Here is a 27,809-nt window from a genome sequence, read left to right on the forward strand (position 1 = left end):
ATTCTAGAGTTAAACCTGTTGTTAAAACATAAGACCCTTTACTAGCAATTGAACTATAGGAGACGTCAGAAATTTTAAGTGTATCGAGAAGGTTTGAAAGAATCTAAATATATGGTCTGTTGCACTTGAATCAATGATCCATGGACTAGAAGAGACAAAAGAAATGAGTGTCATAATATTGGTACCTTGACGAACGTGGGAGGGGAGGTCAATGGCCCGGAAGAAAGCTGATTGGATCCAAGCAACTTGATTAAGAGATCCATTTCATACTGAAGAGAACCTGAGGATTCTCGAATGTTCTGGATAGAGGCCGACTATATCGCGGTGGATTTAGATATCCTAGTGAAACCCTTGGCAACGAAGGATTTGTCTGAAGGTTTGTAAGTAGGTTTCCTATTGAGCTTCCAACACTTGTCACAAGTGTGTTTGAATTTGTGACAGTAATCACAAGTTGGGTGACCAGCCCAGGGTGGCATGGAAGAGGGTTGAGCAAAAGATCTTGCAGGCTGTGATGTCGAGACATAGGAAGATCTTGCAGGCTGGACAGCGACAGAGTTGGGATCAAGGAAGAACTTGGCTGATGGAAAAAACCTTTAACATAGCAACGGAGAAAAAAATCCAACAGGGAAACAACTTAAAAAAAATAGTTGGAGAAGGATCAGACGACGACAAGGATCTCCGGTGACTGGAGACTATCGCCAGCAAGTCAAGCTACACCTATAGGGGCCAGCGCTTGGGATTTGGTGGCTGAACTTAGTCGAGGCTAGGAACAACGTCCGCAAGCGGATTGAATACATTTCGGTTGATCTGAAGAGGCTTGATGGGACGCTTAAACATCTGGAGGGCAAGCAGATCAGCAAGGAAGAAGCGGATTTGAAAGTGCAATAGAAGATTCAAGCACTGCAAGCTAGAACACCCAAGCCCTGGACTTTCTTCATTAGCATTCTTTTTTGCTCTTTTTTCTGAATCGAGACACTCTAGTGGGCCAATCTTAAGGAGAAGCTGAAACCCCGCTACAATCCCCAACACTTGCCAAATTCAGCTAGTTCTGACAACATAGTCTACACTCAGTAAGTGTATGGCGAGGTCGAACTCCGAGTAGGGAGCTCTGCCGCCCATTCCTTCATTCCTTTCACCCACCTCTAATGACTGCAGCTTGATGGAAGCTTTGGCTATGAACCGTGAGATGGTCAGAGTGAGCTTTCAAAGGGAACCAAATTGTGCTTGGCAGGGTCACGTAGGAAGCATGCCTAGAGGTTGGTTTGTCTGGTGGCAGAGAAAAAGCCCAGGGAGACCGGTGACTAGGGCAGCAGCTCTAGGGTTTCAAATTATGGCTCTGATACCATGTTAGAATATAAGCAGAATAATTCTTATTGATACAAAAAGGAGTAAATAAACCCGTTAGAAGATCCATCAGAAAAGAAAAATAAAAATATGATATAGCAGAAAAAGGAAAACAATAATGAAGAAATCAAATCTAAAAACTCACAATCATAATAGGAATTAATAACGGCTAGTAATAGCCATTAATTTTCTATTAAATAGAAAAACCAATCATCATTATTTGCATTCTAGCATTCTACTCGTTGTTTCCAAATAATTTATTTTGTTTTGATGAAAACTACTTTGAATGCGCGAAGGTTGAAATTAGCTTATATAAATGTAAGGAGATAATGATAAGCTCATTAGAATATTTTGAGAAGTTTGATAGAAAACTTAGAAGAATTCTTACGCAAAAGGGTGTTTGGCATGACAGCTGCCTAATTGTCATGCAAGATCATTCACCTACTAAAATGCTTATTAAATTTATTTAATAATAAACTTATAATTAAATTTGTTAAATAAGTAATTAATACAATTTTAATTTAATTTTCTTAAACTCATGATTTAGAACATTGGTTGATGCACTTTGGAGATGAAACACCAAATATTGAAGCATTTACAGTCAGGTTCCGAGTCTAACATGTTCAGCTATTTATGTGAGACAACATTGGAGCACATTCAATTAAGTGCAAACAAATAGGTTAATTTTTTTGGTTGGGGCTAGTAAGAACAAATTGGTCTATATCACACAAAACAAGAAACTAAAAGATGATACCTCAGGTTAACTTCGCAAAAAGATTATGATGATCATTTAATTCTTGATGATTTACAATCAAATTATGAACGGGTGGTTAACCAAGATGAAAAAAGAAATGAAAATAGTGTTGTTAGATCATAGGATGATGAGATATTCATATTTTTGTTACAAGAGTAATAGAATTAGATGAAGATGGCAAAGATCCACCAAATGTAAATAAGATAAAACATCAAATACCTTGAAACATCGACAAAATATATTCATTATGAAATATGTAATAAGTTGCTACATAATGTTTCCTTATTATAAGTATGCATATTATAATAATCTTGATACTAAAAAGAAGAAAATATTAGGTTTGGATGAGAAAGAAAATGAATGGGATGACTTAATAGAGTATTCAACGCAATTAATAAAATTGATTCTATTCCTATTGAAATGAAGTTCAAATGTTCAATTAATATCAAATAAAGACACCAATTGATACAGTGTAAAATGTAACCCTTTTGATATAATGATTATGACTTATTCACATCACTAACATGTTTATTCAAATGTGTTATGTACATTTGTCCTTGTTTGCCCTTTAAGTCTAGCTTAATAAGTTTATGTTTGCCAAAGAGGACTTTTGCCATTTTCAATAAAACATATTCTATAAACTGAACCGAAAATTGGCAATTCAATTAATTGAAGTTGATAATCAAATAGCAACGGCTTTTAATATACCATTCTTCTCCCATTTGATTCTCCGTTTTTTTCAGATTCCACTCTCATGACTCCATCTAAGAGATTCATCCATCTAAATCTTCTCTTATCCATTTTATTTTTTTGACTGGCTCTCCCACTCAATGGAGTTTTCTTTCATTATTTATCTAAAAAAAAGTCCACAATATTCATCGTCACATCTATAATCTTTTCTATTTAAATTAGGTATTCACAAAACTTGCCCTTGAGCTACTCCATGATCTCACACAACTATACCCACTACCTTTCACTCCTAAATTTGTTTTCATCAAACTCGCTACAGATGCCTCCTATAATATTGGCAAACTTCAGATCCTAACATGGCATGGAACCAAATCTTCTGTCCATACATTAATCATAGCTCCTGTTTATGTGCCCTACTATTGCAACTACCGCCTAGAACATTCTTGCATAACGACATCACCCCTCTCAGCACAAACGTCCTAGTCCTTATTATCCCCATAACTTTACACCGACAACATCATTAAGAACATAGCATGAGGAGCACATTTTGTCTTCATCATCTTCTGCAAGTCCATCCCCAACCTTTACGATATTGCACTAACACGCGATCAACCCACCAGCTCAATAGTTGTACTCGACCAAACGTTGGCCCCACTGGCATTGTTGTTCTTATCTCACACTACATTTCAGCTCTACCATAAGGTCCATCCACATTTGTATTTCATCAGACTTACATGTTAGTCCACATCTCTTACTTGGACTTACATCACTCGCAGTGCTCAATCACCAGCATTAAGCAAGTTTTGACACATGTATTACACCCATTAGTCCAAATCGCTCAGCTATTTATCCATAAACGTTTAGTTTGATTCACTCATTCGTTTCTTGCAACTCTCTTATTGTGTTGCTCTATATTAAACAGCCAATCCTAGCCATAAAATCAAACGGAAAAAAAATGCCTAACTTTAATCAATTGTATTTTTATTAGGTTGGACCAATAGCAATGCGCGTGAAGACATTTAGGCTGTTATAAGCCTTTTCTTAGTTGTGAAATTCTTTTAAATGGCCAATGAAAGATCTTTCTACAAATAGTATTGATGATGGTGACATATTTCCCCTTGAACCCTTCCTCTTTGGGATGGATTTCTAAATCATTACCTCCTCTTCACGATGAATTTCACATTCATCCCTCTTCTTCAGAATGAAGTTCAGTGACTTTATAGTACAATCAATGACCTTCAATTCTTCCTCTTGTAACATTTTGATTCTCTTGGTTAGTCCATTGTAGCTCAGGGAAACTGATGCAACGCAAGATGTGAAGATATCAATATTGAGTCTAATTTCTTTTAATATCATATTCAATTATGTTATGTCGTTCGTTGTTATTTATCATTTAGAGGAGGTCTGATAACTTAGCATTAATTATGAGTGGTTCTGAACTTGTTTAAATACATTTTCATAAATATGGATCAAGATCTGCAATTCAGGAGTTCGCTCTAGTCTTCTACACCATTGATCCTCCAACTTTCTCCTACATTAGGGTTTTCATCATGTTGTCTTCAACCATATATCAAGCCTCTCTTCCTCTTAGGTGTTCATTTGTCTGAATCTTCTTTCACAAAATTTTTTTTTCCCCCTGGTTACACTTGCATTCTTTCCTTTTCGAATGATAAAAAAAAAAATTCAGCCACAACATACATTGTCATTAATGTTGCCCCTCTTAGTCTCCATCTATATATCTACTCAGAATAATAGGTTACTGAAAGCCCAGTTAACAAAAGGAAGAAATTACAGCCAGCATAGCTTACATAATGGCAGTGACAATAAAATAGAGCGGCAACAAAAATTTAAAGACAGAAAAACTGATCAAAAATGTTGAAATAAAAAATATGTTGAAAATTGGGCAGATTAAAATAAAATTTTGTAACATTTGAAAATTTAACTTCAAGTAAAATAGTTAAGATATGACAGAATCACATAATTATGCATAGAAGTGAGGTATTAAATTGTAAGCGTACTTTGTTAAAGATAAGTCCACATTTTACCTTGCATATTTCAGGATCATGTTCATTTCTCCATGCACCACGCATAAGTCTAGGGTCATCAAAATTGAAACCCTTCTCGTGGACTGCTGTAGAAGATGGAGACTGTAAAAAGCATGATCAAGAGAAAAAAACAATTGCACTTCAAGTTAGTACTGAGGAGATACACAGTTTCACATTAGAAAATTAAACTTAGTATATCTACCTCGTCAATTTTCATTCCATTACGTTGGGCAATTCCTCTTTCTATTTCAGTAATGCCAGTTCCATACATCTGTCCGCCAATAGAACATTTAAAGAACTCCATCAAGTTCCTTGTCAATGTTCCTGTTTTATCAGAAAATATGTACTCCACCTGTAAAATATTGGGCATGAATTCAATATTATAATTGATTACAAACATGAATGTAAAATACAATAAAACAAAAACATTAAATGGTTCCCGAGTTAGGTAATTTGTTTCACAGATTTGGTTTTGAAGGTACGTCTGTATCTTTAATCCTAACTTCAGGGCTACAAGAACCAAAATGCCTTTCTCAGTGGATACATCATATTTACAAAGATTAGAAACCTCATAAAAAATATACTTAAGAAAAAACCTGCAATAATGACAGCCATTAGTAGTAAAAGGCTGCAATCCAGTGTTATCGAAGCACAAGATGCAATGAGAAACACAATGCTTTATTTTTGCCCTAAAACGAAAAGTGAAGTGACGATTTTTATTAACCAAAACGTTGACAGGTTTTGTGAAATTATTAAAGTATAAATACATTCACTAAATATAAAGTATGATTTAAAAGCTTAAACAAAATAGAAAAGAATGTGATGCAATACCTAAAGGCAAACATTGAAGGTCAACCTACAAATTAAAAAATTTGAACAATTTCTAATGGATTTTTGCAATAATTAGAAATTAAAAATTTCATAAAAAACCTACAAATTAACTTCAGTGCTTCGAAGCGCGCTTCCACAAAGTGAAGTGGGTGTCATGTACTTTTCTTCGCTTCACTTTGCTCATGAAGTGCGCTTTAACAACATTAGCAATCCAAAATAAGAAAATAATAAAAAACCCAATAACAAATGGTTATTTCCTTCATTGATTTTTTCTCCACATATACCCTTCAGCTAAAATCTAGTTTTTGCCATGCCTTGGGAATAAAATACACCTTCTCCCAAAACTTGAGCATCCGCAAGCATATATAGCCCATAATGGAGCAGGTTCTTTGCCTAATATTGATATTCTAAATAGGGGAGAAGAATGATGAAACAATCCTGGAAGTTGTCGGAAAAAATCAACCTGAAACCCATATCATTGTTGACACACTAAGTTCATTGGTCAAAAAAGAATGCAAGATTTGAATCAAACTTGACCAAAATCAATAACTTCAGCAAAGCCAATAACAAATATGCAGACGAAAACAAATAGATGGAATGAATCACCTAAGAGAAGAAGATCAAAGCTTTGTGAAGTTTTCCTGGATAATTGTGTTTGTACCAAACTCAAATAAATAACACATCTACCAAGCACCAAAAAAATACAAAAACTAGAATTTGAATTCTTCTTGAATGAAAAATGAATAAAAGATAGATGTGACAACCAATTTAAAATTTTCAATTTAACTTGTAAGGTCGCTCATATAGAGGTGATAAAGCCAAGATCCTGGATGAGATAGAGAATAATAACCAGTGCAAAATAAGATCGATTTTATGGTACCAAGTCACGTAGGAAAGACCACCAATATCAGATCATTTGTAACAAAATAGAACAGATTTGTCACGTAAAATATTACAAAAGTTACAGTAAATAGAATCGAAGTATAGTGGTTAGTTCCCATCTTATTGAATTGTAGGTCTGCTATTCTGCATGCAAGAGAAAGCTGTCTCAAACTAGGCAGAAAAATAAACAGCCACAAAAGGTTCAAAACCAAGGCCCACATTCGCTTAGCAAGCCCAAAGATCAAACAAGGAACAGCAGCAGATGGTGTAAAATGAGAACCAAATTCAATCAGCAAACCCAAACATAACCAAACAACTAATTTAACCCCACCAACAGTCCATGAACACTGACTGAACGATTAGGAGGAAAAGATAGAACTAAAAGAAATGAATCTAAATTGTTACCAGAGTTAACCCAAACCATAATAGAAATACGAATATTATTGTTGAAATTCACAAAAAAAAGTTACAAAAAAAAAAAACTTGTGACACTAGCACACTAACAACCAAACATAAAAGACACGACACCCTAGGGCGAGGACGCGGGTGGGTGGCGGCGGTGGCTGCACGGCAGGAGGTGTGAGTTGGAGGGGGAGTTAATGCAGCAGATGGGAGAGGTAGATGGTGTTACAACAGCAGGTTGGGAGGTAGAGAGAGTATACGACATCAAATGGGTAGAAAAAGAGTATTATGGCACAAGAGTTGGATAGGTGGGGTGTTACGGAAGAAGGTTGGGTGGTAGAGAGGGTCAACGGGAACAAGTGAGGGAGGAAAGGGGAGTTACGACACAACAAGGGGAGTTCTTAATGGGGTTTTCAATAGCAGGGAGTGGGCGCGGCTTCGAAACAGGAAGAAAGGAGGGGGGGTTTGCTGTGGGAACATTACCATAACTGTAAAAATAAAGATCTAAGGTACTGACACATGTAATATCAGACTCTCACCAGTAACACAAAAATCTCTACTCAACCCGAGTCTTACCCTTCCCTGAAACAACACATGTGGGTAAAGCATGGATGAGCAACCACAGCTCAATAAACTAATCAAAAACTACTGCAGTTTTCTATATTAAAAAAATAGACCTATTCAAAGAAAATAAATCGAACAAAGTCCACATCACACATAATATCTATCACAATGTCAGTATAATAAATTATAACTAAAGTAGACATATCTGAGTAACAGTAAAACAAAATGAGATTATAAGTGGAAGAAAATAACATGAAAATCAAAATTCATTTCTTTATTTGAATTATTTTAATATATTACCTTCGCCCATTATATCTTCACATCCACTTATATCTCCACTTGCTCATTTTTTCTCTATGTTTCTTATAACTCCATTTTCGATTATACCTCCTTTTGTTCACATTAGTTCAGGTGTATCAAACACATAGATATATAATTACATAGGTGCAAAAACCCTTATAACTCTACTTGATTTTCATAGACAAATATAAGAATAAATTAATCATTTGAGACATTCAAACAATTTAATAAGTTTACGATAAAGATTCCAATAATTTGAAGGAGAATATCAAGGATAAATATAAGAATAAATTAGTCGTCATTTTCATAAATTCTCTTGTTCAAACTATATTGATTCAGTATAAAAATCCCTGTTTCCATTCAGTCATACTAAGTATGTGCACCACATGAAGTTTTAATTATATTTTAAGCATTTTTTGTACATAGCCTCTAACCATGTTACCTTTCAATGCTTTCACATAGCTTTTTTGCCAACTAATACATCCAAATTAATTCAATCTACACATTTTATTGGTACATATTCTAATCACGAATCTACAATCCCAAACCCTAGGCATATTTTCAATTCTCTTATCTTTAATGATTGCTATTTATATTATCTCCCTGAAATAATAATTTATCGCTCTATACTTTCTGATTCTGCCACAAACACATCTTAGAATTCTCTCGTAAAATATGTCAATTAATAAAAATAATAAGAAAACATTTAACATGAATATAGATGTACATTAAATAAAATTGTGATTTAAGTTCTACAGTAAAAATGTCTAAGAATTACTTCAGTGGAACTAGCTTGCAAAATAATAGGTAATATCATCAATTTCAACTGTCCTAGCAAAGTTATTGAAATAACGGATGCATGTCATGATTTCTTGACGATAAAGTTAATGAAATAATTTGATCATAAATGGAAAGCAAAAGTTTAAAAGTTCAGACAGTGCAGAACTATAAAGAAAGAAAATCTCAATACCTGGCCAAGTTCCTCATTCAGATTTGACGTACGAGCTAATGCAGGGGTGTTGCTTTCAGCATGGTACATATGCAAATCTTTGTTAATAAACTGAGCACACTGGATAAATTTGATCATCTGAAAATAGTACGGGGGAGTTAATTTATACTAATAAATTAAGGTAATATGAAAACCATTCAACATCATAATACAAATAGGTCCTACCTCGATAGAAACATAAAGAGAAATGGGAATGATTGTTGAGTACAATGTTATCAAGGTAAACATTGTCAGAATGGTTACCTGAAATTGAGGTGCATCAAGAAGAAAGATACTAAAGTGAATCCACTTAAATTTATTGCATGATTCAAGCACAAGCAAAAATAAGTACCACAAATTTGTTGCTAGGGTTAAACTGATCCTCAACATGCCCACTGAGACCAAGATAGAAATATTTCCGGTTGATAAAAATTCCACTAAAAAGGCAAAGGAATATGTCAGCACTGGTGTTTAAACCATAGATCAAATCTCAAGATAACAAAAGCGAAATTCCAGTTAACGCAACAACTTTCAAGCATGTAAGATATAAATATGCTAGTTCAACCTAGCAGAGAAATTTCAGCATGTGAGCTTTAATCCTTGATTTTAATATTGCAGATAAAGCAAAATGGACTTCTAACAATCATAGCTAGCTGCATAATTTATAACCTTCCAGACAGTAAGGCTGGATTATCCAGAAGCAAACACTATAGTTAAAATTTTCCATTTAACCAAAGGAACAACTCCATTAAGTCAACTCATTTATAAACATAATTAATGTAGATACGATAACAATGAATACTATAAAATGGAAGTCAGTAAATAAATCAAGGGCCAATTACATACATAGCACTCCAGACATTGCCATTTACAAATCTAGCGCCCTCTTTCATACATTTTTCCAGTTCTCACTCAAATATCAAAATTCATGATAAAACACCAACAAAAATTTTTCATTTTTTCTCAAATTCTCGATAGATTGATCATGGCACGTGTAAATATATCGATTCGGTAGCTCAAAAAATCACCAATTGCCAGTTAAGTAAATAACAATGTTTTGAATATTGCATATGTAATTATCCCATAAATCAATATTATCAGAGGGTAGACCTGCCAATGGCTCCAACAAGACACATGAAGAATAGACCACCAAAAAGCGCGAGGATGAGTTTGTCAAGTTTCCTTTCCAAGGTACTTCGTTTGGAAGGTACATTCATAGAGTTCATCATTACCTGCAATTAGATGGATTATAGGAGTTTCTAAAGATTGTTGGCTGTACCAGCGAGGAAAAAGAACTTGCTCTCGCACACAAAAAAAGTAAAGCTATCATGTGCATGCTCATTTGTGATTCATAGAATAACTCACTTTTGTCTCATGTCCAGTAAAAATAATGACTCCAACTATATATTCTGTGTTTCGAAGGCTGCAACCCTGTATCATGTTGTTAAAGAAAAGTTAGATGGGCAAGACTTGGAAGGAGTAAATCTATTGTAAGATGTAAAGAATAGTTCCTAATTCAAATTTGACAAAACTAGAGAACAACTACGAAGACAAAGAAAGGAAAAAAAAAAAAAAAGACTGACGAAGACAAAATAATTTTAAAAAACAATCATATCACCTATAATATCATTGGAAAAAATGTATACTCTGCACAACTAATATTTAAATGCTCACTCTGTTGACATTTGTGGGAACATTCATATTCTAGCGAGTACAGACCAATCTCAAACTAATAAATAAGAGGATGATGCTTTTATGGTATTCATTTAATTAACTTTTCCGAAAAAGAAGTCCAATTCTTTCCTTGACAAAATTAGAGTGCCATTCAACAAAATGAAGAGATAACAGCATATCTATCGGGAGTTTGAAACAAAAGGACCATGAAATGATTTAGGCTTGATATGGCTTCACTTGTTAGTTGCTGAAAATTTTAAAAACCAATTATGATTAAAATGAAAAAAATATGCTCGGAAGATTACCATTTTACAAGTGCATCTTTTTTGTGATTTCAAAAGCCAATGAGATAGAACAATTCGCATTTATTTGTGACAGTATTTTTGTTATAGAAAAAGGCAAAAGAATAACCAACAATATAGCTATAACACCAAACATAGCCAAAACCAAAGTTAAGAGTTTGGCTCATTCCACATACACTTCATAGGATTCATTGTCACCATTTTTCCTTTTTTATTGCAACATCTCTGGGCATTATATTACTGTAATTTCCTTCCTAACGTTAGCAATTTTTAACATCACTACAAAAAATGCCATAAAATTACAAACAAGTAACTACAAGAACAATTCCTACAGTAATGTACTTTCTAATTAAATAATTAGCAAAAAATTTAACTTATACTTAGGATACAAGAAATAAATCCTAAAATTTCACAGGAAATTTAAAGCTACAACGCTATAGAAACCTTTTTTAATAAGACAGATGCCCCTCAGCATGGGATCACTTACTCTTAACAACAACTGATTTGGAGAGAGGGGAAGTGTTTGCTTATCTATGATTAGATTTCCTGTAAAAGTGTATAATGAATTGTTCGGTTGTTCACACTGTATTTCTCCTGCAAATGAATTTATTTAATAAAAAAATGAGCTTATGAATTGAGAAAATTCATAACCAAATTCTCCAAGAAAAGTTCAGGGAAGAAACAAGTAAAAGATGAAGATATTGACAATCTTGATGGTAAAGCTTACCATGTTAACTTAAATGGATGTCATAGTTAGCAAGTATAAACATTAAAAGGGGAATAGTTCCCTTTCAGTTATACGAACCAAAAGAGAAATTTTCATTGTTGATATAATAGAAATATCTAAATCATGAACATATAAGCATAAAAATTAAAAACAGAAACCAAACAAAGCAGCAGGTCAAACAAACATCAAAATAATTTCAATAGCAGTCAATAAAATCTTGAAGAAAAACGCTCAACTCACTGTAGATCAGATGAATTAGAAAATTCAAAACAAAAAATAGAAATATTTACTAATTATTTAATCCGACATGTCTAGCCAAATGAAAATGACATGATTGGGGGTAATTTTCTCCAATGCTATGCATGCTGAATAGGTTACATGCTGTGCAGCACAAATGCAATTAGTCATAAGCTGAAATATAAACTGGTGAGATTTGAGCATATACATCAGTGAAATTCATGAAAAGCGTCTGAGTATATCTCTGAACTTATCACAAATGAGTAGCCAGAACAATTGAGAACAAACAAAGCAACACGTGCCATTGATTTGTAACTACACATCTTTCCTTGGTTATTATTGAGTGAGAAAAACACCTGAAAATATGCCTAAACACGTTTCTTTATTTCATGTTTCTTTACATATATTGCATAATTTTGCATTTTTTTGTGCAATAAAACCCTTAGAAATGATTTCAAAAAGTTTTGGTGATTTATACTGAGCACCATAGCACTAGGACCAACGCCTAGGCGATAAATTGGATCCCTCCAACAACAGCTTTTTCTATCTAGCGCCTCAGCACCAGCACCAGCACCAGGAGCGTCGCAGCACTATCAATGCCAGAGCAAGAAATGCTGAAGACTCTCTACAAATCAGGTATCGCAACGCTACCGCCCAAGAAGAACATTTATTAAAATTGGAATTCAAATTTCGGGAGAGGGGGGAGGATCGTTTGGAGGCGGGAATGGCTTAAAAGGAAGCAAGTGAAAATGGAAATTAAAAGAGAAAAGTCTAGAGAGTGAGTGTGTGTGTGTGAACTTAAGTGCGAGTGTCTAGAGAGTAAAAGAAATCTACTTGTATTGGCTTGGTGAAGCAAAGAGAGAGGACTTAGAAAAGGGCTTAGATCATTACACAATATTTTAGAAATATGGAAGATACCAAAGTTAACCCAAATAACAATAGAAAATCAAATATTATTACTGAAAAGCGAATAGGAGATTATAACCAAACACACTGAAATGAGAAATGACAACACACACGACCCATAAATCTAAACAGGAGTCCAATCTAAGGGCGGTAGTGGTCGGCAGGAGTGACAAGGGGGGTTTGGTATTGCGGTTTATGGATGGCAATAGGGATGGGGTGGCCTGGCGGCGGGTAGATAGCAACCGATGATGGTAAGGGAAGCTGGGAAGGCAGCGGGCTGAAAAAAAACCTGCAACAGGCAAAGACGACTCAGACAACAAGGAGATAACAACGGAAGAAGGGGTGGCAAGGAAGGATGACTACTGCAGAAAACAAAAAAGGAGGGGCTGGAACAAAGGTGACAACAAAGCAAAAGGCCTGGAGCAGCAGTAGTAACAAAGAGGGAGGGTAAGGCGGAGACGACTGCTAGAACAGTAGAAAAACAGCCGAAATGGCTATTCTGGGCAGATGCAGCAAAAGAATGATACGTGATAGTACGCCAGGATAGATGCGAAAATTTCAAGGAAGAATAAACACCAACTTGGGAGTGAGATACAGTCGAAGCACTACTCGACCCTTGGATACATACCTCAAAGAGAGCAAGGGAGACGTCGACGGCTATCGCGACAAAAAGTACACCAAAACTAACCCTAAATTCATAGAAAAATCAATATATAATAATATGATAACTAAGAGTAACCCAGGAGAACCGACCAACTCCTCAGAATGAAAAAAAAAACCTGAACCAGTTTGGTCCAGGTAAGTAGTGGCACGCTGCTTCTGTCGCAAAAATTCCAGCATCCGTTCTATAAGCAGTAGATGCTCACGTCAGTCTACTAGGTTTGGGGAAGTTTCAACCTCATCTGTGGAAGCTTTTGCCTTCTCACAATAAAACATCAAATCAACCACGCTAAAGTTGTGATACCGGATTTAACCCAAACCACAAAGCACGATACAATTTTATTAATGACTTAAACAAGGTTACAATAAAGACTCAGAAGAAAGAAAAACAACACTCAAAACAAAAGCGTAAAACAAATGATTACAACTAAAGTCTGGACAAAAGAAGATACAACAAACTTGACGAGGAGAGAGCTCGAGCTGTGGTGCAAGTCTAACGGTTGCGGTGAAGGCCGGAGAGGTGCCTCGCTGCTGTGAAAGGCATGGGTAGCAAATCAGCAAGGGTAGGGGCGTCAAACCGTAGTTGGAGGAAGCTTGGAAGGGCACCAGTGGTTGTGATTTGCAAGTAAGTTGCAGGGAGAGTTTTTTGGTATGTTGTTCGAGCAACGCTGTCAAGGATAGCGGTAGTTGTGGTCTGCAGGGAAGGAATCAGAGATGCAGCAAGGCCAGCGGGCTGCTGGGAGAGTCTGTCAGAGGTAGGGAGGAGTTGAAGGTTTCTTGGTCGGTGGTTAACAAGGAAGGCAGCGGCTGGAAGGAGTCCTAAGGGAGGGAGTGGAAGAGGGGGCTGCGGTGGCTGTACGGGAGCAGAAAGGTGGTTGGCAGCTGTGGAAGAGGGGGCTACGATGGCTGGATTCTGAAATGGCAACAAGGACATGGAAGTACGGTAAGATAAATGTCTCGCCGGGGTTGAAAAACAGCTGGAACACCACTTGAAACCTTGGAGACGGTCACCACCTCGGGCGAGGGACAATCGAAGGACTATCAAGGCTTCAGATATAGGCCTCGAAAGGTAAATATCATGGCTAAAACTTAAATTCAGATATCAAAAACAACATCCTTAACTCTAATAATGAGGCTAGGACTTTATTTTAGGCAATACTTAAAATAAGAAAAAAGAATCAAATCAAGATTTCAGATTTATGTAAGGAAATAAAGTGAGGGAAAATTAAATTTAGGAAAGGGTAAATAAAGTAATCAAAATTCTGATTTTGGAAAGGACTTAAAATAGGAAAGGCTTTAAATAAGAAATGAGAATAAAATATAATCAGGATTTCAGATTTTAGGAAAGAATATAAAATAGGAAAGTGCTTGGAAGAAAAGAAAGGTAAAAGAGGAAAGGAAAGGGAAAAGAGAAGGGGAAGAGAGGAGAGGCAACCCCCTCCCTATGAAGATCGGTTGGTCCTCCATTACCCCAGCATCAATCTCTCGGGGGAGAGCTTCGACGTCATAGGTCGAAACTTCTGTGTCGTTGTCATCCACCCCTGGATCCCACTGGGGACTGCATCGACTACCAAAGCATCTGAGGAGCTTCTCCCACATGCGAGCATACCTCCCAATCGATTCATTTTGGTTTGTCATAATCTGAGCCGGAGGTGCACCACCACGTAGGTTTTTTAGAGCTAAAGTCTGAACAAGTAAATATCTCATATGTTTCTCATCTATGACAAGTTGGGCCTAAACGAGGTTGGGGATTTGTAAGATTTTGGTTGATGGATGATTCTTATTATTTTTCGGGCTTTCCCTTTGACTCTTGAAGTTTTAGAGAACTGACATCTTTTGTTGTGTTCTAATAACAAGAGCTTCACACCGACCTTTCGTTTCTTCATATGGAACACTGAGGGTGAGGGTTGGAAGCGTAGTCGCCTGTGATGCTATCAGTTCGTTGTTACGAAGACCGTCCACTGAAATTTTAAATTATAACATCTTTTGGTCTACATGTTTTTCTATGTCTCAACAAAATGTTCATCTTCTAGGAGATCAGGAAGGAAGCACAATCTTATTAAAAGCCGCATGTTCCGTCTCATCACATGAGGGAAAGACATTGGATGCATCCACAAACATGGGAGTTCCATGAGGGAAGAAGTCATCGGATGAAAATTCTCGTTTAAACTGCTCTTCAATACCTACGGTGTTTTTACCAAACTTTTCGAAAACACCTTGCTCGGTGAAGTAGCCTGGTAGGCATTCTGCTTCAACATGTCCAAATCTGTGGCACTTGCAACATCTTCTGACCGTGACAAAGTTGCAGATTGGTTTTGTTGGATAGTAACAACAGAGGCTTCTTGGTGATGCAATCTCTCCTCTTCGGAAGATAGAGCCTGCAACCTTTAGTGGTAATGAATTGGTAGAAACCGACGTTAGGTTTCCCTCTTCATCTTCATATATTTTTATTCTTCCCTTCGACCTTCCAGATCGCGATCGACGATAACCTCCCGCTAGATTTCCTCTTCGATATCCATAAGCATCCATTGAAGATGGCAGAGCTCTCGCTGTATCTTGTCCTGGGTAGGCTCGGACATTGATCTCCTTAGTGGCATGTATGATGATTTGAAATCTGTGAAAGGAAAAAAAAAAGAAGGAACTAAGAACGAAAAAAAGAAATGAAAGAAAAAAAATTGTAGTGGATTGGGTAGGAACGGACAATAAAAAACCCTGGGATGCGACTAGAGTTGGGCTAGCTCCGATACCAAATGATACCAGAATTAACCCAAATCATGATGCAATACACAATTTTATTAATGACTAAAACAAAATTATAATGAAGACTCAAAAGAAAAAAAGGTAGCACATAAAACAAAAGCATAAAATAAAGGATTACAAATAAAGACTCGACAAAAGAAGACATAACAAGCTTGACGAGGAGGAAGCCCAAGCAGTGGTGCAAGGCAGGCGGCTGCGATGAACGCCAGAGAGGTGTCTAGCTATTGTAAAAGGGATGGCAGCAAATCAGCGAGAGAAGGGATGTCGAACTGCGGTTGGAGGAATCTTGGAAGGGTACCGATGGATGTGGCCTGCAAGGAAGCTGCAGGGAAAGTTTGTTGGTCTGTTGTTGGAGCGACGCTGTCATGGACAACGGTGGTTGTGCTGTACAGGGAAGGAACCAAAGGGGAGACAACAAGGCTGACAGGCTGCTAGAAGGGCCGACCAGGGGCAGGGAGGAGCTAGAAGGATTGTTGGTAGGTGGTTAACGAGAAAGACTGCAGCTAGAAGAAATCCTGAGGGAAGGAGCAGGGCTGGCAGCAGTGGAAAAGGGGTTGCAATGGTTGGACGGGAGCAGGAAAGTGGCTGGAAGTAGAAGAATAGGGGGTTGCAATGGTAGGTTTTTGAAATGACAGTGGGGAAACATAAGTATGTTAAGATAAATGCCTACTTGGGGTTGAGCTACAGCCGGAGCACCACTCAGATCCTTAGAAATGATCACCACCTCGGACGAGGACAGCCGGAGCATTCTCTCGAACTCGGATATAGCCCTCGAAGAAAAAATATTAAGGCTAAAACCTGAATTTAGATATAAAAAACAGGACTCCTAACTCGAAGCACATCATCCTCTATTTATAATGAGGCTAAAACTTTATTTTATTCAATACTTAAAAAAAGAAAGAAGAATCAAATCAAAATTTCAGATTTAGATAAGAAAATAAAGTGATGAAAAATTAAATTTAGGGAAGGGTAAATAAAGTAATCAAAATTCATGTTTGGAATGGACATAAAATAAGAAATGTTTTAAAATAAAAAAGAAGAATAAAATATAATCAGAATTTGAGATTTAAGGAAAGAATTTAAAATAGGAAAGTGCTAGGAAGGAAAGAGAAAAGGAAAAAGAGAAGGGAATGAGATGAGCGGCAGCCCCCCCTCCCTTTAAGGACCGGTCGGTCCTCCATAGCCGCCGCTTCAGTCTCCCGGGGTTGAGGGAGCTTCGACGTCATAGGTCGAAGCTTTCATGTCGTTATCAGCCACCCCTGTATCCCACTGGCGACTGCACCATCTACCAAAGCATCTGAGGAGCTTTTCTCATGTGCAAGCATACCTCCCTATCGATATATTCTGGTTTAGCATAATCTGAGCCGGAAGTGCACCACAACGTAGGTTCTCCCGAGCTAAATTTCGAACAAAGATCTCATATGCTTCTCATTTATGACAAGTTAGGCCTCTGCGAGAATGAGGATTTGCAAGAGTTTGGTTGATGGGTGATTCTTATTATCTTTCGGGTCTTCCCATTGACACTTGAAGTTTTGGAGAACTAACATCTTCTGTTGTGTTTCCATAACAAGAGCTTCACACTACTCTCTTCATATGGAACACTAGGGGTGAGGGTTGAAAGTGTAGTTGCCTGTCATGCTAACAATTACTCGTTACTAAGAGAATCCACTGAAATTTTAAATTCTGGCATCTTCTGTTCTACATGATTTTTATATTTCTCAACAAAAAGTTCTCCATCTTCTAGGGGAGCAGGAACCACAATCTCATAAAAAAACGCATGTTCCTTTTGATCAGGCATTGCATGTATTCACGAACAAGGGAGTTCCATGGAGGAAGAAGTCATTGGATGAAAATTCTTGTTCGAACTACCCTTCACTGTCTGCGGTGTCTTTACCCAACTTTTCGATGACGCCCTGCTCGGTGAGGTAGATTACTTCCATGTTAGGGATTCTGCTTCAGCATATCCAAATATGTGACACTTGCAACATCTTCTGGCTGTGAAAGACTTGAAGATTTCTTTCTCTAGATAGTAGCAATGGGGTCGCTTGGAGATGCAGTCTCTCCACTTCTGAAACTAGAGTCTACAACTTTTTGTGGTAGTAAGTTGGTAAGAATTGGCGTTGTGTTTCCCGTTTCATCTTCATATGTTCTCATTCTTCCCTTCGACCTTCCAGATCACAGCCGGGGGTAACCTCCCACTAGAATTTCCTCTTCGATGTCCATAAACCTCCGCTGAAGATGGCAAAGCTCTAGTCGTATCTCGTCCCAGTTAGGATCGGGCATTAATCTCCTTGGTGGCATGTTTGATGATTTGGAATCTGTAAAAGGAAAAACAAAAAGGAACAAAAAAATGAAAAACTAAATGAAAGAAAAAAAAATTGGTATGGTGGATTTCGCAGGGGCGGACGCTAGAAAACCCTAAGATGGGCTAGAGTTAGGTTAGCTCTGATACAAAATGATACCAGAGTTAACCCAAACCACGATGCCACGATGCACGACACAATTTTATTTTATTAATGACTTAAACAAGCTTACAATGAAGACTCAAAAGAAAAAAGACCACGCAAAATAAAGCGTAAAATATAGGATTACAAATAAAAACTAAACAAAAGAAGACACAATTGATCAGGAGGGAGCCCGAGCGATGGGGCAAGGCAGGCGCTGCGGTGGAGGCCGGAGAGGTATCTCGCTGTTGTGAAGGGGGATGGGAAGCAAATCAGTGAGGGTGGGGGCGTCACCGCAATTGGAGGAAAGCTCGGAAGGGCAACGGTGGTTGTGGCCTGCAGGGAAGCTACAAGGTTCGTTGGTCTACTATTGGAGCAACGCTGCGAATGACAGCAGTGGATGTGGTCTACAGCGAAGGAACCGGAGGGGGCAGCAAGGCTGGCAGGCTACTTGGAGGCTGGCCAATGGCAGGGAGGAGCTGGAAGGAGTCCTGAGGGAAGAAGCAAGGGTGGCAACAGCGGTGGCTGGACAAAGCAGAAAGGTGGCTAACAGTAGTGGAAGAGGGGGCTGTGATTGCTGGATTCAGATATGACAGCAGGGAAACAAAAGTATGGTAAGATAAATGCATCGTTGGGGTCGAGCTATAGTCGGAACACCACTCGGACCCTTGGTGACGATCACCAGGGACATCTGGAGCACTACCTCGACATCTGATATAGCCCTCGAAGAGAAAATATCAAGGCTAAAACATTAATTCAGATATCCAAAACACCACCCCTAACTCTAAGCACATCAACCTCTGAGACTAGAACTTTATTTTAGGCAATACTTCAAATAAGAAAGAAGAATCAAATCAAAATTCAAAATTAGGTGACGAAAAAAAGTGAGGAAAAAATTAAATTTAGGGAAGGGTGAATAAAGTAATCAAAATTCAGATTTTGAAAAGTACATAAAATAGGAAAATTATTGAATAAGAAAGAAGAATAAAATATAATCAGGATTTCAGATTTTATGAAAGAATTGAGAATAGGAAAGTGCTATGAAGGAAAGAAAGAAAAGAGAGAAAAAGAAAGGGAAAAGAGAAGGGGAAGAGAGGAGCGGCGGCCCCCCTCCCTTTGCGGACCGGTCGGTCCTCCATAGCCCCTGCGTAAGTTGGCAGAAACGTTGTGTATTCCCGGAAAGTCAATCTCATGGCGCTGTCAAGCCAAAACACATCTTGATAGAATAACTCTCCATCCACTTTTGGCAAAAGCTGAGCTAGAGCGGTATATAGATGTATACTCTCATAAAGTAACATTAAAGCCATTAAATCTAAAATTTGTCTCTTCCACTCTTAGTACTTGGCAGGGCACATTAGATAAACAAATTCATTTGGAGGCACTAAATCTAGAATGAAATATGTGTTAGGCTGAGCAATTCTCAATATCAACCATTCGAAAGAGGCCTCCTATGGAGTGCTTCCTAACTCAGTGCCCCCTTAAAAACCCAACTCATATAAGAGATACACCTACATCAAAACCTTGGAGGATTTAGAAGAGGAATTTTCCAATGATGTGCCATATTGCTATAAAATCCAAGGAATAACGGTGCAACGCGTCTTCAAGGCAACGAACAAAATTTCTAAATAATTAGTGCACAAGTTTAAGAAATTTGAATATAGTAAGCATCTTTGCGATAAAAATTTGAATTTACACATAAAAAAAATTTTTAACATAAAACATAATGTATTGTCTTATAGGTCAATCAAAGCCTAAAAACTAAAATTGAATCAAAATTTATTTTTTACAACCTATATACGAGGAATTGCAGCAACTAATAGAATTTAATTCTAAAGATTTAATTGTTCTACCATCCTTGATTATTGCATCACATAACCTTTATTTTGTTAAGCATACGCACAAATTAAGTCTTGACTTTTCAAGTGAATATTATTATGCATGATGAAAACTGTACGCTTGGTTGTAATATAAGTTCATAATGGTGCTCACGACTCTTCAAAAAAGACTGTACTTTGTGCATATCTACACTAATTTGTCTTCATTTAACAAACAGAGCCATGAAGGTCAATTATATTTGATCCGGGAAAGGACAAAATGTGTCTACACGCTTTATCGTTTTTCCCTTGAATCGACAATTCCATTTCCTATTATCCATCAATATAGCAAGTTCATGAAAGACGCCTAATGTTAAATATTGACTAAATTAAACCAATTGCATAAACTCAAATAATGATTTCAATTAGGACTTTTTAATACAACATCAGATCATAATAAAACTCAATAAAGAACTCAGCTGAAGGGACAACAGGCTAGAAATGCAGAGAAGCCAAAGCAAAGCAAATGGCAACAAGAGTGCAAATAGCTACTCTCAAGTTCTCTCTTATCCTTTTTTCCCTCATGCCTTTTACCCAGCAGCCATCATCAAACACATCCTTCTCTAAATTTTCAATAAAAATATCAAAAGGCCATCGGCACACCAAAATAAGAACAAACCAATTCTGTGTTGTACCAAACCTAAATAAACGCTTAAACTTCCAACTCCAAAAAAACATCGTCACAAGTATTACAGAAAATAAAGCTTAATTTATGGATGGTATGTGAAAGGAATATTCATTCTAACCGGCATATTCTTCAATAATCCTGGCCATCCAACATGAATGCAGGCCTAGGCAAACTTTGCAAAAGATATCACAACGTTCTCCCAGCCATGTCTTGAATGTGTCAAAGGATTATGAAGAACTGATCAGCCCAAGATAGCGTGGTTAAACATTGTTCTAAAGGTCTATAAGCTGAACCAGCCTTATTAACTCCCAACAGGAAATAGGGTTTCAAAAGCCAACAATTCAGCTAAGTTGGTGACGTTAATGATACATTACAAATATCGTGTAAACAAAACAATTTAGGTAAGAAAAAATAAGACTCATACTGATGCGGGTGTTGGTGTTTCCCGCACGGATGAAGAGAGCAACGCCAGCCGGTTTGAACCGGCTGGCATAGGAACCGGTTGAGGGAGCCCGGTCCTGCTATCCAAAGGGGCGAGCAGCAACAAGCAGCATCAGGCAGCACTAGGCAGCTTTCCTTTCGTGTCTCCAGCCCGGATTGAGCGACATTTGGGGAAGGCAGCATCGTCGCCTGCCCTTTTCTCCTTCCTTTCTCGTCGTCTTTCCTTTATTGTTTCCCACCTAGCTAGGTCTATTTATATGTTTTTTTTTTTCTGAGTTTAGGGCTAGTTTTTGTTGTGTGTTGATTTCAGATTCCAGTGTGCAAGTTTTTTCCCTTTTGTGGGTTGTATAAGAAGAAATGGTAGTGCTCCGGTTGCAACCTGCTCCAAGGTGGTGTGTATCTTCCTCCCTTTTGGCTATCCATCTCTCCTCCTTCCCCATAGCCGTGGGTCATTCCTAATTCCCTTTTGCAGCCTTTGCCGCTCCATCTCCTGCACTTACATCGCTGTCCAGAACCTTCCAGCCACCCCTCGGCCTGTCTTTGGTCACCTCCGGCCCTCCATACTTGTTGTCCCTACAATTCTACACCCCCCCCCCCCCCCCCCCCCCCGCCCACCTCCTACGTCGCTCGCTGCCACCACTATTGCCAATCATCCCAATCCACCTATCCAACTTTCACCACCCTCAGAATACTCCTTAGAGGTGTTGCTTGTGTCGTGTATGTCGGTGTTGTTATTTTCTATTGTAAACCTATTTTCCTATTAATAAAGTGTGTTTTTGTGTTTCTACTTTTTTCCCTATTAGAACTGATATCATTTGGTATTAGAGCTAGCCTAACCTAATCCTTTTTTTAAGTTTCCTAACATCCGCACTACCTTCCACCGGAAAATTTTCTTTCTTACCCTGAATCACCCATTCCAAAACCAAACCCTAAATTCTCTTTGCTGATTTTTAAAATCAGCAATCCCAAATCAAACTTTCTACACATTCAATTAGTCCCATAGAACATCTTTCACCTCCCAACCCTAAACCTTAACCATGACATTACATGTCCGAGCCTACTCGAGAGGACATACGACGAGAGAACCGCCAACTTCGGCGTGGATTACGGAAATGGAATATGAAATCAAATGGGAGGCTGCCATCGATCGTAATTCGAAAGGTAGAAGGGGGGAACGAGAAGATGTGAAGATGAAGCGAAGAACACAGTGTCAGTTCCTACCAACTTACTACTGCTAAAAGTTATAGATCCTAGCTTTTGAAATGGAAAAACCGCAACACCAAGCGACCCCTGGCTACTATTCAGCGAAACCAATCCGCAAGTATGTCACAGCAAGAAAATGAGTGGCAAGTGCCACGAATTTGGATACGTTGAAGCAGAATGCACAACCAGGGAGAGATCTACTTCAATGACCAAGACGTCATTGAAAAGTTTGGTAAAGATAACACACGCTTGAAGACGGTGAGAACATAAACGAGGAGGATCAGCTCCCAGTTGAAGAGATAAACAGCGATCCAGAAAAAGTTGTCTTCAAAGAGGATCCACAATTGTCAGCTAATAAAGAAAAGACGCCACCAATTACAGTTGATCCCAAGATAGAGATTCCAGCTGAGGTAACAGTAGTTGTTCAAGAAGGTAGTGACCATGATGTAATTGGCATTCATGCAGAGTATGAAGTGGCGGTACCTCAAACTATTGTTTCACAGACGGTGAAAGGAACATCAGCCGGACTGACTTGGGATGTCCAAAAGGTGCATGCATTTGAGGAATCGACGATAGATAGAGAGCCACCATAGATCAGAGCATTGCAAATTTTTCAGATGTATAGACCCCTTCCTGAGTTACTCTTACAGAGGGAGGTGCAACATGTCAGAAGTGGAGTCATTCTGTAAGGTCCAACATGCCATAAATTTCAAGTGGAATTATTCAGAGGTTATTTCCTATTTCGCATGGCACCCCTCGTCAGATGTCCAAACATAAGAGATGAACCCTATCTTTGTAATGGGTCGAAGGAGTTTGATGGGGACGAATATTCTTCAATGAGATCCAGATCTTATTAGTAACAAAGAAGTCTCTTCTGAGTGGGTGCTGGCGAGAGCACAAATTTCACCCCCGAATTAATCTCTCCTCACATACCGGTGCCTCAACTGCACTCAACCAAATATGATGAGTGGAAGAAGCAGGTTACCTCTGGAATGGCTCGATACCTGTACCGTGAGAATACTCGTGTTACTATTGTTCCAGCCCAGGGTGTGCCAAAGGTGGACAGATACCTACCCAACCAAAACTTGCTTTGGAACAACAACGCCTAGAGGGTCGACCTGTCGGGGGGCTACAATGTCTCAATCACGCTCAACGTCGCCGACCTGACACAGTAGTTTGAGAAGCCTAAAGCTTCGACAAATGAATTCAAAGCTCCCCCAACCCCGAGAGACTGACGTGGGTGCGAGTGTTTCCCGCACAGATATGGGAAACAACGCCAACAAGTTAAATCGGTTGGCATATGGACCGACTCAGGGAGCCAGGTCCAGCCATCCGAAGGGGTGAGGGACATCAGGTGGCACCAGTCGGCTTTCCTTTCGTGTCTCCCGCCCGGATCAAGCGACATTTGGGGAAGGAAGCATTGTCGCTTGCCATTTTCTCCTCCTTCCTCTCTCATTGTCTTTCCTTTCTTGTTTCCCATCTAGCTGGTCTATTTATATGCTCGGTATTCAGAGTTTAGGGCTAGTTTTTGTTGTGTGTTGATTTTAGATTCTTGTATGAAGTCATTTTCCCCTTTGTGATATTAGAAGATGTAGTGATGCTACAGTTATATCCTACTCCAAAGTGGCATGTATCTACCTCCCTTTTGGCTATTTAGCCCTCCTCCTCATTCCTCATAGCCGCAGATCATTCCTAATCCCCTTCCCCAGCCTCGTCGCTCCATCTCCTGCATTTACCTTGTTGTCTAGCACCTTCCAACCACCCCTCCGCTGTCGTCAGTCACCTACATCCCTCCATATTTGTTGACCCTACAATTCTGCACATCCCATTCGCTGACATCAGTATTCCTTGGTTGCAACCACCATTGCCAACTATCCCAATCCACCTAGCCGACCTCCATCACCCTTAAAAAATCCCTTAGAGTGTTGCTTATGTTGCATATGTCAGTGTTGTTTTTTTTCTGTTGTGTTGTGTTGTAGAACTATTGTCCTATTAAGAAAGTGTGCTTTTGTGTTTCTACTTTTTTCCCTATTACTTCCGGTATCACATACATAATGATATTAAAAGAAATACATAACTGGTCGGTCAATAGACCATGACTAGACCAGCCAAATATCACTGAACGTGCTTGAAAAATTAGAGGTCACCAGACCAGATCAAACATCATCTTTACCAGAAAAGCTTCAACATGCTCACCCAAGACCAAACCTGAGGCTTGTCAATGCCAAACTGATAAAACAAGAATAAAATAAAGGAAAACATGCAAAAAAAGCTGAATGACGATAAAGGCCTGTCAAGTAAAGCTATTCAAGTAAAAAACGACAACTAAAAAAAATACAAAACCTAAAGTGTAATAATATACTTTGTCAAGTTAGAACTCCAACCTTAAAAATGACAACGACAATATCATGCATCAAGAGGTAAAATTAATCTTTACATAAATCAAAGTGCAACTGCATAAACGGGTAATGCAAAGTCAAATGTCTATGAAAAAGACAAAAAAGGTATCAGTTTTAGCAAAATTTAATTGGTCAGGCTAACAGTAAAGTTGCTAGACAACCAGTGTTTCTGCATCTAAAATCAAAAAGCAATCCAATACTTTAATATTTTAGGATGATTTACACATCAAATGGGAGTAAAAGGTGGTTAAGAGAAGCAGTACCTTCCATTTATATTAACAAATGACAAAAATAGTTACATATTCAATTTTAAGGTTCGCAAGACAATGATTTCCCAGTTAAGAAATCTTACTTTACCAATTAGATAATATTCATTGCATGCTCCGTGTATAACGAGTATAAATGGCAGATTGTTTAAAAGAAAAGGTGGAGCACTGACAATCATTTCTTTATCAAAATTAAACCTTTGAATTCAGAAGCTTTCTCAGGAAGTAGGTGATCCCAGGTCTTCTCCAGTGCTTTTCTAATTTTCAAGTTTGTCTCACCATCAAGATTTGAAGTCTGTAAATAAATTCTTACTCAAAATGGAGGGAGAAGGAAAAGATTTTAACATCCACACTGATTCAATTTCAAGAGGCGAATCAAAACCTCAATGTAACAGACACCATCAGGATTAGTACTGGCAAGGAACAGTAAATCAGCAGGGAAAAATGTATCCTGTTTAACCTGCATGAAGCATACAAAACCATCACACTTTGAACTACTGAAATATGAAAGAATCTTTGATTAAAAAAACAAAAACAAAAAAAAAAAGTATAATTACTGTTGTCAATTTAACTATAATAGCAGATGTGCTACTGAAATAAATTTAACCTTCTATCTTTTAATGCATACTTTTCATGCAGAAAGGAGAAAACTGTCACTTGCATGGAGAAGCACCAATTTGCTAAATAAGATATCAAATATGCATTGATTTAGTTCAGAACAATTCCCAGCCCTTCACTGAAATTTGAGATTCTAGGTTCTAACAAAATCTCAACACTTGGCTTGGGAGAAATCTAGTAAGTTATACATACAGAAGAAATTAAATCATAGAGTTTTTCTTCCTATTTTTCCAGGCTACATGAATAGAGAGATGAATCTTCAAGAACCAAGGACGGAAGAACACACAAATGCGTACACAAAAGGTAATTGAAGAAGAAAAATTCAGAGCTGAGACTGCACTTTTCCTCCAGACACAACGCGAAACTATTGTTAAAGTTTCTGCTTGTTTTAAAAACTTCATTCTCATTTATGTTTAAGCTTTCTCGCTAAGCAGAGATGGGCCTTCAATCAACTAAAAAAACCTAGAAAACACGTAACAAGCACAATAGCAGCCGCTAATAATCAGAACCACAAATTGGAAGCTAAAACTGCAACTCAAAAGAAGTACTGGTATCCATGCCTGCAACAAGTTATTCAGGGAAGAAAACATGTTGTTCATAAGGCGTTCGTTTATTATAGGTTTTTTTCAAAAAGTAGCTCACAGTCTAGAAAAAGTTAATTGGTACTAAATACCCAAAGAGTAGGCAATCCCACCATACTGGTGTATCGGATATATTTTATATTCACTCAACATTTATCAAATTTATATTTTTCATAAAAATTAGCCACATTTAAACTTTACATAACAATTAATCCAATCAATCATTTCCACTGTTTCAGATACCTAAAGTAAGCACACAGGTCATCTTTCTCTGGATTCCCTCCATCTATTTTCAGCTGTTGTCTTCCTGCATACGGCAAGAAGCTAGTTTTACAGAAGGATCACAATCTTCTAATATTGTCATCTCCCAAATCTCAGGCACCATGAACTATGATAACCTATCCTAAGCCCAAGTCCTCATTAAAAATAAGGGACTTAATTCTCATTTGGAACAAAGAGTTCCCTGCCAATCTTAGTATTAACATACAATCATGGATCTCCAATATAAAGATAATTTTGTATGGTTAAATGTAATTTCCATTGTTTTGAACAAAGTTTCATTCATACATAGAAAGTGTGTCTACTTAAGTATAATAATGCTTAATATATTGCAACTTCTCCAATCAATCAGTGTTGGCGGCACCTGCATCCATAAATGCAACAAGTTTGGTGCACCTTCATACAAAGAAATATAGGAATCTCTCTCCCGCCTCAAGCAATAAGATACCCTGTAAAGTTACATTAAATCTTGTAAAGAATTAAATAATTATGATCATTGGACAAAAGTCTGATTTACACGTATCAGTTGTATTCAGCTAGAAATCATTTTTCTTATACTCAAACAAGCTCATGTGAATTGACAATATGGTTTCAATCCATATTTGCTGATATTTTGGCCCGCCTGGGATAGAAAAGGGATAACAGAGTGAACAAGTTACTGCAAGTTGAAGAAGCAAATCTCTTGCGTAAGTTATCCATCAGGGAGCAAGTAAAAACTGTCGGAGGATACATAACCAAGCAAACTCGGGTCATCATACATTGCAATAGCAAAAAAGAGCAATTGAGCACATACAGGTATACATGCACTTGCCAAAAGTAGTTGAAAAAAAAATTGGCTAACACCTCCAATCATGACAAATGAGTAATATTGTAAATAAATATGGCAATTTGTAAATTTAACCAGTTCAACAAAATTTTAACACAACGATGTCAAAAAATCCCCTCTAGATCTCATGTTGCAAAAGTGAGCATGTACATATATGGAAAAAAGCCAACACACTTGAGCAGAG

At 37.8% G+C, this 27,809-nt stretch overlaps 1 protein-coding gene across 1 annotated transcript in view; it reads right to left on the reverse strand.

Annotated features, from left to right (window-relative positions):
• The window catches only part of LOC110020758 (phospholipid-transporting ATPase 3), an 86,595-nt gene that overhangs the window by 42,233 nt on the left and 16,553 nt on the right, over positions 1–27,809 (reverse strand). The window contains exons 6-15 of the mRNA XM_020718971.1: positions 25,704–25,781; positions 25,520–25,616; positions 11,264–11,370; positions 10,166–10,231; positions 9,911–10,032; positions 9,153–9,237; positions 8,987–9,064; positions 8,783–8,899; positions 5,036–5,185; positions 4,834–4,935 (exon numbers count right to left, since the gene is read on the reverse strand). Coding sequence (XP_020574630.1) covers positions 4,834–4,935; positions 5,036–5,185; positions 8,783–8,899; positions 8,987–9,064; positions 9,153–9,237; positions 9,911–10,032; positions 10,166–10,231; positions 11,264–11,370; positions 25,520–25,616; positions 25,704–25,781 — 1,002 coding nt within the window. The remainder of the gene's footprint in view (positions 1–4,833; positions 4,936–5,035; positions 5,186–8,782; positions 8,900–8,986; positions 9,065–9,152; positions 9,238–9,910; positions 10,033–10,165; positions 10,232–11,263; positions 11,371–25,519; positions 25,617–25,703; positions 25,782–27,809) is intronic.

The sequence above is a fragment of the Phalaenopsis equestris genome, unplaced genomic scaffold (genome assembly GCF_001263595.1).
Source record: "Phalaenopsis equestris unplaced genomic scaffold, ASM126359v1 Scaffold000107, whole genome shotgun sequence".
Lineage (NCBI taxonomy): Eukaryota > Viridiplantae > Streptophyta > Magnoliopsida > Asparagales > Orchidaceae > Phalaenopsis > Phalaenopsis equestris.